The sequence below is a fragment of the Podarcis raffonei genome, chromosome 11 (genome assembly GCF_027172205.1).
Source record: "Podarcis raffonei isolate rPodRaf1 chromosome 11, rPodRaf1.pri, whole genome shotgun sequence".
Classification (NCBI taxonomy): Eukaryota; Metazoa; Chordata; class Lepidosauria; order Squamata; family Lacertidae; genus Podarcis; species Podarcis raffonei.
Window position 1 is genome coordinate 22,149,296 of NC_070612.1, and position 15,416 is coordinate 22,164,711.

The following is a 15,416-nucleotide window of genomic DNA, read 5'->3' on the forward strand; positions in this document are numbered from 1 at the left end:
TGGCTCTAAGACTGCCTTGAGCTAATTCTAGATGTGTTTAGGGGCAGCTAGAGTTATGCAGAAATAAATTCTGCATGTGCTCTTCATACCAGAGTCTGCAGGTAGGCTTGCCAGCAGTTCCCCCTGTGCCTCTAACAGCTGCACAACAAGCAGAAGTTTGGCAGGCCACCCTTTCCCAGCCAATTCATCTTCATGCTGGGAGAAGCTTTTTGCCACATGGCTATTATGGCCACGGGGCCCTGCCAGGAACAACAACAACACCCCTGTTCCTCTTACTGACCACTGGAGTCCAAAGCATACTGTGATGAAGACTCAAGTTGAGCTCTGGTTACATCGGGGAACATGGTGTGTGAGTGAGCATGAAAGAGGAAGGCGGCAACCACTACGGACTTTCTTTTAGTGGCAACAGTGTGCAAAGCTCCATAGCAACTTTTGCTCACCTGGTGCCTTCCAGGTGTTTTCCAGCACTGGCCGGGGCAGATGGGCATTGTAGTCCAAAACATAAGGAGGGTACCAGGATGGCGAAGGCTGTTTTATAAAGAACTAAGGTGTAGCAGGGGACGCGGGTGGGGCTGTGGCTTAAACCACAGAGCCTAGGACTTGCCGATCAGAAGGTCAGTGGTTTGAATCCCCGCGACAGAGTGAGCTCCCGTTGCTCGGTCCCTGCTCCTGCCAACCTAGCAGTTCGAAAGCACGTCAAAGTGCAAGTAGATAAATAGGTACCACTCCAGCGAGAAGGTAAACGGCATTTCTGTGCGCTGCTCTGGTTCGCCAGAAGCGGCTTAGTCATGCTGGCCACATGACCCGGAAGCTGTACGCCGGCTCCCTCAGCCAGTAAAGCGAGATGAGCGCCACAACCCCAGAGCCAGCCACGACTGGACCTAATGGTCAGGGGTCCCTTTACCTTTTAAGGTGTAGCAGCAACTCACTTACCCAAGTATCTTGGGCAGGATTATTCTAGAATAATAATAATAATTTTTAAAAGAAATGGATCGCAGCCAGGGCTTTTCAGAGAGGCACGTGCAACCTTGGGCTGTCTGTAACTTAAATGACCTCCCCAATGAAAGAGGGTAGAGAACAAAACCCAACAGGTTAGGAGTGCTGGATGAGCAGAGAAGATACTGCATAGCTCAGTCAGTAGAGCATGAGACCCCTCATCTCAGGGTTTGAGCCCCATGTTGGGCAAAAGATTGCATTGCAGTGGGTTGGAGCAGATGATCCTCTACAATTCTATGATTCTAACGGACTGGAGAAAGGGAGGAGCTGAGGCAGATTTCCTCAAAGAAGCAATCTTTGACATGCATCTCACTTGCACGTCCTGCGCATGCAGTTTCTCGTTGGAGATTAGCCCCTTTGGCATGCCGTCAGATGATTAAAAGGATAGCATGGCCCACCCTTTCAATGGGGGGCGGGCTCTAATGTCTGTTGCTACTGCCCAATTCTTGCTATTGCAAGAATAATAACTGGGGAGTGCACATTATTTTGTGCCTATAGCACCAGAATAAGGGGCATTTGGGAAGGAGTGGAGTGGATACGGACTTGTGCGTCACGTTGAAAGCATCCAGCTCAGCAAATGGGAAGATCCTGTGTTTTTATTTTATGGCCTTTTGCTATGGCGAGGGGAGAGGGGATAACCTTCCTTGTATTCTGGGTCAGCCTGTGGTTGTTTGTGAAGCTGTGGTGAGGACTCTGGGTATTTAATTAAAGCAATGTCTCTGGGTTTTTTTCCCACCCACCCCCAACACTGCCCTGCTCCCTTTCCCGTTTCCTCTTTAGAAACCTGTGAGAATGTGGACTGTGGGCCTGGGAAGAAATGCAAAATGAACAAGAAGAACAAACCTCGGTGTGTCTGTGCTCCAGATTGCTCTAATATCACATGGAAGGGCCCAGTGTGTGGCTTGGATGGGAAAACCTACAAGAATGAGTGTGCCCTTCTGAAAGCCAGGTGTAAAGAGCAGCCTGAGCTTGAAGTCCAGTACCAGGGCAGATGCAAAAGTAAGTTTGCAACTTATCTGTTCTCTGGGTTGCAATGCTGGTGGGGGAGAAGGTATATCTGGAAAATCAGAAGTTGCTGGTGCTCCCGGTATACTACTTATCATGGTATATAACACAGGAGATACCAGTGCAGAAAAGTCCTTTGTGGATTCTAACTCAAGTTCCTCCAGTAAGGACTGTGTACACGCCATACATTTAAAGCATATGGCTTCCCCTCTAAAAATGGAAAAAGAATCCTGGGAACTGTAGTTTGTTAAGGGTGCCTAGAAGCCTGTCCTACCCATGTGTAACGGAATGAGGTGGTAGAGTCCTCAGGCGGTTGGCTCAAGTGTTCCTCTTCAGGCTGTAGGTGGGGAATGCCACTTGAAAATTACTCTCCCCCCAACCAAAAAACAATTAACATATGTACAATTAAAACATATGTGCAATTAAAAAGCAAGAATAATCCTGGAGAATAGTTAAAGCTGATCCTGTCCCATGATGCCCTAGTTGTTTCCATGTGCTGGGAGCTGTTACTTTTTCCACAACAAAACATTCACAGTGTCACACTCATCCACATAACAGGGGTGGATATTGGTATCATGGCATCCCGGGCGAGAACAAAATTTGGCAGGCACCCCTCCCTGCCTAAATATTTCTTATTTTCACAATAATTCATTTTGATACAGTAGCTTTTTTATGGCTCTTCTCAGTAGGGATCCATATAAATATAGATGATGATGATGATGATGATGATGATGATGATGATGATGTGCCCTCTTGGCAAGGGTTCACCACAAGGGGCACCGGGATGCAGAGGATGTGACACCTACTTCAAGTTTTAAAAACATCAGTGCTATCCATGTTGTGGCTAGTAAACCAAGCAGGGGTAGGGAACTGGATCGGGCCAATGGGCCGGATCCTTATGTCCCTTTTGCCACCACAGATAAGGGAGACTTAAAACACAGCAAGTTCATTCCCTGCCCCACCCCCACCCCGCTGTGTTTCAATTCACATTTGCATGGTGTTGTTCACACCAGACAGGAGGCAGATGTGTCTTCGCCTGGATGCGCATGGCTTTGCAACCTTCTCCACCTGGAATTCCTGCTCTTGCAGCTGTCATCTGCTTCATGTGTGGTGGCTGTCTCACACATACACATCCTTCTTAAGTATGAAGTAAATGCGGCTAATCATATTGAAGCTCTACATGGGGCTGTCTTTGAAGGTGACTCAGAAACTCATAACTTATCCAGAATGTGGCCGCCAGGCAGGGAACTGGGAGCAGCTGCGGGGCTATATAACTCTGGTCCTGAAATATCTACATTGGCTCCCAGTATGTTTCCTAGCACAATTTAAAATGTTGGTGCTGATGTTTAAAGCCCTAAACTGCTTTGGCTCTGTGTACCTGAAGGAGCATCTCCACCCCCACTGTTCAGCCTTGACACTGAGGCCCAGCTCTGAGGGCCTTCTGGTGGTTCCCTCACTGCGAGAAGTGAAGTTACAGGGAACCAGGCAGAGGGCCTTCTCGGCAGTGGCACCCTCCCATCAGATGTCAAGGAGATAAACAACTACACAACCTGCTAAATACATTTGAAGGCAGTCCTGCAACAGAATTTTATATTCTGTTGGAAGCTCTCCAGAGTGGCTGGGGCAGCCCAGTTGGATGAGTGGGGTATAAGTAACAAATTACTATTATTGTTGTAAGCTGGTTTGAGAAAAACAGCAGTTTACCTCAAGAAACTAGAGGATTCACCTGGATTGCAACGAACACCATGCATATGCGACTTCAAAAACTGGAAGTGGGAGCCCACTGGATGAAGACTAAGCAGTCTGGCTTGTTTTTGCCTGCTCACACTTCACAAGCCCTGATGTGTGGGATAGACAGATATATTTGTAGGGTGGAGCAGGTGAGCCAGAATAGTTTGGGGAAAACAGGCCTAATTAGCCAGAAATGGACCAGAGACTCCCCACCACTGAGACAGAGTGGCTATCTCTTCACTGTGTTCATTTCCATTTAACATAAAAAGCTAATAAACAACTTTTCAATGGTTGTTGTTGGTGCCACATGTTATTCTAGGCTGCTTGGTGGTGAAGGTGGCTCGTGTTGTTGCTAACAGGTCGTTCTCCCTGTCTATTCTTTCAGAAACCTGTAGGGATGTTTTGTGCCCTGGCAGCTCCACCTGTGTGGTCGATCAAAACAATAACGCCAACTGTGTGACATGCAATCGGATTTGCCCAGAGCCTACCTCCCCTGAACAGTATCTCTGTGGGAACGACGGGATCACATATGCAAGCGCTTGTCATCTGAGGAAAGCGACCTGCCTGCTCGGAAGATCCATCGGTCTAGCCTACGAAGGAAAATGTATCAGTAAGTACCATGCTCTGGGGAGGGTAGTACCATGCACCCGAGAGGCCTGAATGAAGGAGGCTACACCATCCAACTTGGGATCTGTGCCTCATGGGTGGAACCAGATATTGTGAGGGAAACACAGGGCTCCCTGCTCGGTGTCTAGTGGAGAGGCAGCCACAGGAGAGAACTGGCAGGTGGAAGGAGTGTTTATGGAAGGACCTTGGCTCAGTGCTAGAGCATCTGTTCTGCTTGCAGAAGATTGAATCCCTGCCATCTCCAGGCAGGGCTGGGAGAAAACCCAGTTTCGATTCCTGGAGAACGGCTGTCTGTCAGTGTAGACAAATACTTGGCATAAGCCACTTTCTATGATCCTGTGTTTTACCTTTACCCTGACCAGTTCTCCTCTTCAAGTCATTTTAAATAGATTGTCCCCCATCTGAGGACACACACACACCCCTTCCTGCCCACAGAACCTCTTCTGTGTGGGCTCTCCACCAGTTATCTTGGTAGGTTTTCTGAGTTCCCCTCAGATGAGTGATGGCCAACTGTATCTACTGAACAGTGATGCAAATACTGTTTTATAGAACCACAGTGCAGGAATGTAGGACTTTGAACACTCAAAAGGTGCTCTATAAACTTTAAATATTACCATTTACTGTTACTGTAATCCCCATTCTGCATCCTCTTGTCTCACGGGGAAGTTTACCAATGTGTGGAGCGGCCAATGGTTCTGGGGCTACCCTATTGGGAGCCAGATAGCTTCCATCAGTCGCCTTAACAAGAAGGGCAATGAGCGCCATACAACAGCTAGTGTCAGAGAGTGTCTATTCAATATTGGCTGGATGAGACACCTGGATTTGGGCAACCTGTAAGCCAGAGGAACCCTCCAGAGTGGAGAGAGGCTGCTTTCAGGGTATCTGTGCCCCTCAGAAATAGGTAGCATAAGTTAGCAAGGCAAATATATATTCATTTACATTACACACACTGGCCCCCACAATGATTCTGTGAGGTATGATTTACATTTTAAAGTTAAAGAACTAAAGGCTGTGAGAGAAAGAGGGTGTGAGATAGAGACTTGATCAAGGCTACCTGATGATTCTGTGACAGGAATCTTTTTTCAAACCACCTTTGCCTGTCCTTAAACTACATTTCTGTTACAATTAAGATGGCAAGGTTTAGATCAGGGGTGAGGAACCTGCTGACTAAAGATTCCATCATTGCTAAATGTTGGCTGTGTAGGTTGGGGCTGATGAGAATTGGAGTTCAACGATGTTGGAACCTCAAGTTCTCCACACCTGATTTAGTTGCTAAAATGTTTGGTGAATCTATTTTAAACAATTATATTGACTAAAAAGGTGCCCTGAGGTCAACTTGAAAATTATTTGTAATAGCCATAGCTATTAACACTGCAGATAGAAAGTATCATCTTGCAAGAGGCATTCTCTCCTATGTGAAAAGGAAATGCCTCTTACAAAATTCTGCCAGCTTCAATACATGTGTACATCAGTCAAACCAAATTTCAGCATGCTTCCCTCTTAAGAACTGCTGTGGCTTTTTTCCTCTCATGGGAAAATGTACATCAATTGATGGGACAACCCTAATACATATACTCCATGTCAATGACTTGAGATGTTAGGAAGCTGCATGGATTCCTCCATGCTGGCCTCTGCACCACTAGTATGGGGTGGCTCCACTGTGGCAGAGGTCCCATGCTATCATACCCCCCAACATTTCTCCAATGAAATTAGGGAAGTCCCATTCCATAATTATATATATATATATTACTATTTATACCCCACACATCTTACTGTGTTGCTCCAGCCACTCTAGGCAGCTCCCAGCATATATAAAAAAACACAATAAAACATTAAACATTAAAAAACCCTTCCTTATACAGTAATACCTCTGCGAACGTCCGCCTCATCTAGCGTCCATTCCAGCAAACGTCCGCGGCAAACCCGGAAGCGCGCATGTGCAGACACGGCACTTTGCCCTGCGTCCTTTTCGGCTAGCGGCCGGGGCTCCAGAACAGAACCCAGTCGCAAAACAAGATAAGACTGTACAGGACTGCCTTCAAACAGCTCGAGGGTCAGATAACTCCATAACCTCCAATATTTCTCCAATGAAAATAGGGACATCCTAGGGGAAAGTGGGACATTCTGGGATCAAATCAGAAAACTGGGGTGGCTTCTCTAAATCAGGGACGTCCTTGGGAAATAGGGACTCTTGGAGGGTCTGTGCTATGCCCAAGTGGGCGCAAAAGCTCACGAAGCCCTAAAATAGGGCTTTCCATTATGGGGAGCCACCTGCTTTAGAGCCATTGGATCCAAAGCCCTGTGCATCCCCTGAGGTCCCCTGCCCCCACGATCTATGAGCTGCTCCAACTAGTATTTGGATGTGGTGGTGACAAGTAGACATCTATAGTGTTGCACTGTTAATCAATTAAACTATCAGGTAATAATAATCCCCTAAAATTTCTCCTTCATCCGGCAACCATAATCATTCTAATACAATTTCTTTGCAACAGAAGAGGAGCAGATGGCAGTTTAAGTGACAGCAAGGGGAGAGACTCAGGAGTTGGGCTGGTGCTGAAATTCATAATTCCAGACTTGGAAAATGCAGATTTGGGTAACTCCAATAGGAGACTAGTATTGTGAGCCCAAAAACGCAAATTTGGGTAACTACAATATGAGGCTGGTATTATGAGCCCCAAATTTCTTCTCCGGTTCAGATTTTAACCTGAGTCCAAGAAGACCTTCAGTTCTCCCTTCCATCCTATCACTCAGTACGCCAAGGCTGGAGAAAGGTTTTTCTCATCCCTTCTTTCTCTGATGCTATGGCTATGCACGCTACATGGCTTCACTACAAACTGTTATTTCCCCATTCCTGTGAGAGATCTAGATTTTTTAAGGGAGAAAAGCTATTTTCGGTCCATGTAAAATAATATTCCCCATGAATTGTTGTTCAGGCAGTTGTTTCTATTGGAATCCAGTTGACTTCAACACTGAAGCCATGTGGTCTGAAAACATCTTCAAAGATCTGGTATCCTCATGTATTTGGGGTTCCAATGGGAGGTGGGCCAAAGATTTGTCCTCAGTAATTGTCAGCTGAATTAAATAGAAAGTTTTATTGAACTAAAACCTGGATTTCTGGATTCCAGGAATACATTCCTACTTGGTTTTTAAGTAATTTTGGAACTTTTAGCATTTTCTTCTGCTGTGGTTTTGGTGTGGAAGATGAGGAATGGAATGTGTTGCGCAAGGGGCGCACCAGTTTTTCTCTACTTTTTGGTCAAGACTAGCCTTTCAGTGGCATGGAAATTTCTACAGAAAATCCACTTTTCTAATTCCATTTACCTGGCTGCTATATCTCTGCCATTTCCCCTCTTGCTTCAACTTCTTGCACCTTCTTCATAGATCACCGTACCCACTGAGGAATTAAGTAATGAGATATCATTACAACTTTGCAAAGTCAGTCAGATTCGTATCACAGATGGCAGCTAAGGGTCAGGATAAGTGAGGGCAACTGAAACAAACCTTTTTGCAAGGAGTACCCCCCAGAATTGAGACTTTCGTCACAGGCAGAAATACAGTCAAAAGCAGTTAATACTTTTAGCCCTAGTTAACGCAATAATTTTTCTACAAAACCCAGTTCCCTGCTGATTCCAGTATGGAACTTGAAGATACAGTGGTACCTCGGGTTATGAACTTAATTCGTCCTGGAGGTCCGTTCTTAACCTGAAACTGTTCTTAACCTGAGGTACCACTTTAGCTAATGGGGCTTCCTGCTGCCGCCGCACCGCCGGCTGGCAATTTCTGTTCTCATCCTGAAGCAAAGTTCTTAACCCGAGGTACTATTTCTGGGTTAGCGGAGTCTGTAACCTGAAGCATCTGTAACCCGAGGTACCACTGTAGAGGGGTGGGGTTGCATGTGATAGGAGATGGCTTTTGCCTGTTTCCACAGAAGAGATGCTCTCCATCTTCCAGAAACTTTCTCATTAACCTTTATAACTCTGTCCTATTGGGGAAACATGGGAGTTCAGATCATTTATTAAAGTTGAGCTCTCCCCTTTCTCCAAAAAGGGCAAGCTTTTGGAGAAAGGGCTTTTTAACCTCGTTCTCAGAAACAGTGGATAGCATGTTAAACTCTCAGTGCTGTACCAATTCAGATTGCAGCTATGGACTTACATGATCACATGCTTCTCCATACAATAAATAAATAAATGTAGTAGAAAAGTAGATCAAAAAGAGAACTTCTAGCTTAGCTTTTTTCCTGGCACTCTATTTTTCTAGGGATTTTTGCAGGGAGCTCTCTTCTTTTTTTTTGCATTCATCCATTTGAGCTCATATATACAGTCTCAAGAGGCATTGTCCTGGCAAAGTTTTACCACCTCATCTGTCATTTGTGGGGGTCAGACATTAGATTAGCAACATATCCTGTGTCTTTTCCCCCAAGATCAAGTGGTGTGCATCACAGCTGAGCAGGGTTCTGAATGTATGTTTAACTTATTTAAATCTAGCACTCTATAGACACTACACCTCAATAGCTCCTTTGTACTTACATTCCCTTACATTAAAGGACTCTGTCCTGCTCTGCCAACCAGGTAGCTTTCCTAAGTGCTATTAAAAGCACATTTTAGTCCAGAATGCATCACTTGTGAGCATTTACAATGGATGATAAAAAGCAAAGAACTTCATATTTTAAGTCTGTGATTTCTACAAGTGAAAAATGCAGAACCCTATTTGAACATACCTGGGGAAATCAGCCAATTGGTGATATCTGCCAGTGTCAAAATTAGTGACAGGGAGCCATCACTACCAAGCCTGGTCTTGCATGGTGCTGGGCTTGGAAAAAACAAATTCAGAAAAAATAAGCTGAGCCTGTTGTCTCCCTGATGATACCACTGAGAGCATGGCAGCTTCTGGTCCCTCCCTCAGCTTTCCAGTCATTCTCCCCCACTACCCACTTGCATTCTCATCTTTCTAGGGCTGCCGTATGTCTGGAATACGTCCATCAAAAATGGCATCCAGGTGGCATTTTGGGAAATCAGTCAATATGTCTAGGAAAACCCAGGCATATGGCAGTCCATATCAGAAATGTGGGTTTTTTTGGCAAATATTTTTTTCCAAAAAAAAGCTTTTCAGTTTTTTACACATGGCAACCCTACATCCTTCCATTTATGTTTGGTCAAGGGATTAAAGCATATATTGGACATTTAGGTTAGCACAATTAAAGAAGATTGAAGTGCTCTGTGGCCCTAGTGTAACAAATCCACTTAAAAAAAATATCAACAGACTTTCTGCAGTTAGGAAAGTGACAGGGAAGTACACTGAAATTGTGGGATGAAGGAACAATTAACACGAAGCTATATAAACACTGCACAAGCAAATCAGGAGGTCAACTGGGGAACTACAGGAGATGAACAAAACAAGGGGACTTTCTTTCATATTCACCTCTCTTACGCCTGGACCATTGAGAAATGCAATTTCCACAGTGCTATACACAGCATGGGGGAAACTAGATCTCCCACAGGAGTGGGGGAATAATGGTGCAGCCATGTTAGCGTGCAAAATAGCCATAGCATCCAAGAAAGAAGATAATACAAGTTTCAGCTGAAGGTTGTACAACTGAAGCCAACGGCTGATGTGATTCCCTATATAATTTACTAATTTGATAATCAGCTGCAAATTATATATCTTCTACTGAATTTATGGACAGAAAGAAAGGCAACAGCTACAATCTAAAAAGCACTTTGCATGTGGCCAAGATCTTAGATTTTTAACTTTTTTTAACAGCAGCTCTCCCCCTGGCCTGCCTCACCACTGCCCTATACAGTCACATACACTATACACTCCATGCTAAAACAATAAAGACTGCAGTGGATCCTTCAAGGTAAATAAATTTAGCCTGGTATTAGTGTTCATGCACCACAAGCCATTGTACTGATTGCATGAAATGTTTTCCTCAGTTGGCTGTAAACATTGAAGCTAAAAGACCTTGACTTGCAAAATGTACAGCCTGTGACATTTCTACGCAAATTCAAACATAGGCAAAATGAATACAGTAACCGTTCAAGGCAGAGAGGTTTCTGATCACGCAATCTCTCCTTGCTTTGCCGTGCTAACCTAACACCTAGATTGGGAGACAAAACTTTGAGCTTGTTTGGGCTCCTTGCTGTAACACGAGCTGATTTTGCAACTCCTTCTGGTGTCATAAGTGGTTTGCTACATTATCTGACCCTTCTGAGAATGCAGAGCTAGTCATTCAGTGTGACCATTGCGGCTGGGTCTGCCACTGTTTATAAAAATAGAGGACTAATTGAGCCCTAGAAAGCAAGATGCTTCTCCCGCCCTCCCTCCCTCCCTCCCTCCTCGCATGCCTTTCCCTTAAAAATCCTATTCTGATCTTTGGTCTCAAAGATCAAGCACAGGGGTCTTGGGGCCAGCAGCAATTACTAGTTTATAACATTGTGCCAGCACTGGGAGCTGTCCCTGTGCCCAGAGTTGGCTCAGCAGCTCACGTGGAAGCTGTTACATTGGCAGTAGGCCACTACCTCTGACCTGGAAGATCAGTATGACACAAGAGCCACATAGCCCACTTCTAAGTCCTCCAGGGTTCCATGGGATTTGCTCCCTAGAGAGTATGCTTATGCTTACGGATCTCAGTGGCAAATGTGTGTCACCAACACCCCCTTTATCAGGCAACCTAGGGCCATTTTGAGGGCAGTCATGTGCGTTTTCTTTTATTCATAGGGAATGGGCCTAAAAATTCACCTTGAATCTCTGCCTTTTTAAAACCCTGGTTCCTTTCAAGGTCACTCTGAATTCTCTCTGCTTTGGGTTGTGTTTCTAGTTCCCAGGCACTGTGTCTAAAACAACTCTGTGTTTCTTCATTCACTTGTAATGGGGAATCTAACATTTGCTAAAACTTTTCCCTTATTTTGGCCAGAGTGGATGAAGTTTGTAGGCACAGTAGTCCTTCCAGAGTGGATTATGCCTGTCAAATTGTGGATAAATTGATCCAAGTGGGGTTTTTTTGTGAGGGACATAAAAGGGATTCATTTTTGTCCATAATCCTGAGTGGGCGGGTCTGTCTTTCTTTTTGATGTGGCACTTCAGCATGGGAGGGAAAGACTCCTGAATCACTCTGATTCACCTTGTTATCCAGCCCACACAGAGAGCTGACACTCACCCCTAGTGCTTTCCTATAGTCAGGCCCAGCCCTACCACTAGGCAAAGTGAGGAACCCGCCTCAGGCAGCAGATGCTGGTGGGTAGAAGCAGCAGCCACCCAGAGTTCCTCCTGAGCTCTGCAGCCATTCCCTTGTGTTGCCACACAGCCTTTCCTGGCCTCTCTAGGTGTGGTGAAGAGTATTATCCCGTCCTTAGTGTGGAAGTAAGATTCAACCACCAGCACAGTTGGTTTCTGTGTGTGGAGTAGAGAAGTGTCACCACCTTGTCCTTCACCCCAGACAACACAATTTTAAGGGCTGGCACTTTCTGTGGTGGCTGTTGCCGATAAATCAGATTTATAGGATTTGGCCATGGCAAGGGTTTCAGCTTGAGCCATTACACCCAAAGGCAAGTAGAGTAAAACAATCCTAAGGCCAGCAAAGGAACAGATGGCACTCCTCAACCTTCCATGTTCAGAAAGTAGATCAGGCTAGCAAATGAATCTTGTTTCAAAACAGGAGAAGGAACAGGATTCTGCACCAAACAGGAGGATAGCAGTATAGCTTATGGGGTGCAGGGCAGGCTGGGTAGCCCACACAGCTCTGTCATCCATCACCTCACTGCTATGCCTCTCAGCCACCAGCATCGTGACCCTGTCTCTCTACCTAGCCAGAGCAGACAGCATTGGAGGCTGGTCTGCTAGGATGAATGGAGCTCTGCCTTACCAATCTTAGTCTGTCCTCTGTCAGCCCCCACCTCCTAATAATCAGTCCAGAGAGTGGCACTAGCAGTCAGATTCCTCTTCCTCCTCCATCTCTTTGCACTTGCAGAATACAGTAGGGAGGAGGATGGGGGCAAAACCAGAATTATTTGGCCCTGCCTATCATTGTCTCTTGTTCTACCTGCCGTTGACTCTGGTTGCATCTACTGTTGGCCTCCCTGCCAGTCCTAAGGGGCATCAGCCTCTGCTGATTGAGAGTGTTGGATAAGGAAACCTCTCTGAGATTGCACTCACAGCCTCCAGTGCCTTTAGCTGAAACTCTCCCTCTTCTAGCTAAAACTTTCAGCCAGAGCCCCACCCTCCATCAGAAAACCAGGAGACAAGTAAAACTCAATTTTAAGTCCTAGCTTCTCTCCAAACCTCCAGCTTCACTGCCTCCTGTTGGGCAGTCACAGGGTTGTTGTTTTTTGGAATTGTCTTTGTGACCCTGCAGAAATTGTCAGAATATAATTTCACAGTTACTTTGCTTTTGTTCTTTTTTTTAAAAAAAACAAGCAAGCAAGCAAACGTCAACCTCTTTCCCCTTCCCCTCTTTTTCTTTTTTTTAAAAATGAAAATCTCTTGTAGAGGCCAAATCTTGCGAAGACATCCAATGCAGCACCGGGAAGAAATGTTTGTGGGATTTAAAAGTGGGCAGAGGCCGGTGTGCCCTCTGCGACGAGCTCTGTCCCGAAAGCAAATCGGATGAATCTGTTTGTGCCAGCGATAACACCACTTATCCAAGCGAATGTGCTATGAAGGAGGCAGCGTGTTCACTGGGTGTGCTTTTGGAAGTAAAGCACCCAGGATCTTGCAACTGTAAGTGAGATTTTTAACCTTCCCAGGAACGGTTATCTTCTGAAGGCAAAACAGCCCCCAGTTTAGGGAAGACTGACACCCTTATTAAACGTGAAAGGGAACATGAGAGAGATCTTATGCAGGAAGATTTATATATTATACAGACATCTTGTGGTTCGTAAGGCATAACAGATAGCCAACAGCGGACATTTTGGGGAGCCTTTTCTCATTGTAGGAAAGGGGTCTGCTTAACATCAGAGGGCTGCCTTTAAATGCATCTTTCGGGCGATTTCCTGCCCTCTCTTAATATCGTTTGCTTCAGTGTGCTTTGCTGTTTGCTTTATTAACACTTGGCTACAATCTAATCGCACCCTCCCTCCCCACTCCCTCCCGCGACCCCCCTAGCTTAACACTTAACCACGTGGGCTGCTGTCTCCTTGCAGTTGCCTCTGAATGAAGGACTCAAAAAAATAAAAATAAAAAAGCAGTTTAAAAAACCTAGAACACAAGAGCACTTTTTATCTAATTTCAGGAATCTGCCAATAAAACCTGAGCCATTGAGTCTTCAGAACTTGCTGCAGTTATGACTTCATAGATTATGTAACACACACACACATGCACACAAAAACTTTATTGCGTAACAGCAGATGCCAAAGCGCATCTCACTACAAGCCACGCTTAAAAAAACAAAACAAAAAAAGAGTAAAAATGCAACTCTCTATCACGGCTATGCAGGGGGCTTTGAAAACATGCTCTGAGCTGCTTCTGCGCTGTTGTTGTCCGTGTTTAAACAACAGCTCCCCTGTATTCTCCTATCTAGCCATTAATGAAGATCTTGACGAAGACGAAGAAGACGACGACCAGGACTACAGCTTATCTTCCAATCAGTGGTAAAACTTCCATCACTTTTGGAACAGCCATTGGGCAAGAAATACAATGTCCATACTGTACATAAATGTATGCTTATTTATTTGGGGAAGAAAAAAGTATACATATAGTTGAATCTTGTAGACATTTATTTATACTGTGTCATGTTTTATAATTTATACATAAAAAAATGTCCGATTGACTGTACACCTTTTTTTTTTTTGGAAGAAATTTAATCGTTATGGGATGAACAGTGTTATTTATTGTGAGGTCTCTTGCCTGTATAGTAAAGCTTCTTCTTTTTTTCTTGTAAACTATAAATCCATTCCTTAGAGCTTATCCCCCCCATCCCCGTCACAACTCTTCATAGCCTTGTTTCTGCCAGTGTTAACTCTTTTCCACTTTAACAAAACTTTGCATGTCAGTTTCCTGTTACATTTTTATTTATTGCATTTCCTTGCCGGTTCTGTACATACATCCACAATCCCTCGGGTATTTGTTTACAAGGAATCTTGACTGACCAAAAGGCGCTGTAAACTGACTTAACTATAGATTCGGGGTGCAATGAGGCAGTCTTTAAGGAAACCTCTTCCCCTTGGTTATCCCTTGGTTATGTTCTTCTGATTGATTCATGTTATTGAGGTGATCTCAGTGTACTGGACATTTCTACTGTACTATGAGAATCCAAACCCAAAGATCGGATTATGAAGGCCGTTAATAGCTATATGGCTAAATGTAATGAGAGCATAATTTTTTATTGGGGAAAAAAATACATTGTCACATGCATCAACGTTTTATTTGATGTTTCCTGTAAGATAGTCCTGCAGTTCCACTATTAAAAGTCCTTTTCATTTCTCATTCAAAGTGTTCACAGAATATTATATCAAAGCTTTATCAGTTCAAGTTTCTTGCTTTTCATAATACTTTTTTTTTCTGAGGCAATTTTATATTTTCAAACATGGCGAGTTAAATATAAATTCATTTAAATATATAGTTTTGTACTTTTCTACCATGTAAATGTGCAATGTATATAAAAGTTATAATGTGTATTTGTAAATAAATTATGAGTGAAAAAAATAAAAAAATGGATTTCTTTTCCCTATAATACATTGGCTTCAGTTATTGGTTGCTTAATGTGGTTCTTCCCCACCACCACCAAGGCTTTTTGAATGTGGAGGGAGTAAGTTTCAGAGCTGGCTTCCCAACTTGGTACCCTTCAGGTGTTGAACTACAATTCCCATCATCCCTCACCATTAGCTTTGCTGGCTGGGAGGGATGGGTGTTGCAGTCCGAAACAGCTGGAGGGCACCAAGTTTGCAAATGCAGGTTGTTATTGCATTGATATTGTCTGAAGGCCTGTCAACTTAAAACTAAACACGTATAGCCCTGGGCAGCGTCTGAATGGAAGACCATGAGGTTAATAATAATAATAATTTATTATTTATACCCCGCCCATCTGGCTGAGTTTCCCCAGCCACTCTGGGCAGCTCCCAATT

At 44.4% G+C, this 15,416-nt stretch overlaps 1 protein-coding gene across 2 annotated transcripts in view; it reads left to right on the top strand.

The window, feature by feature from the left end:
* FST (follistatin) overlaps positions 1 to 15,204 on the top strand; it is an 18,913-nt gene extending 3,709 nt beyond the window's left edge. Inside the window, exons 3-6 of one of the 2 annotated variants that reach the window (XM_053408373.1) lie at positions 1,777 to 1,995; positions 4,118 to 4,342; positions 12,844 to 13,074; positions 13,586 to 13,867. In XM_053408373.1, coding sequence (XP_053264348.1) covers positions 1,777 to 1,995; positions 4,118 to 4,342; positions 12,844 to 13,074; positions 13,586 to 13,587 — 677 coding nt within the window. In that variant the 3' untranslated portion in view covers positions 13,588 to 13,867. The other variant, XM_053408372.1, reaches the window with a different exon arrangement.
* Positions 15,205 to 15,416: the final 212 nt, after the last annotated feature.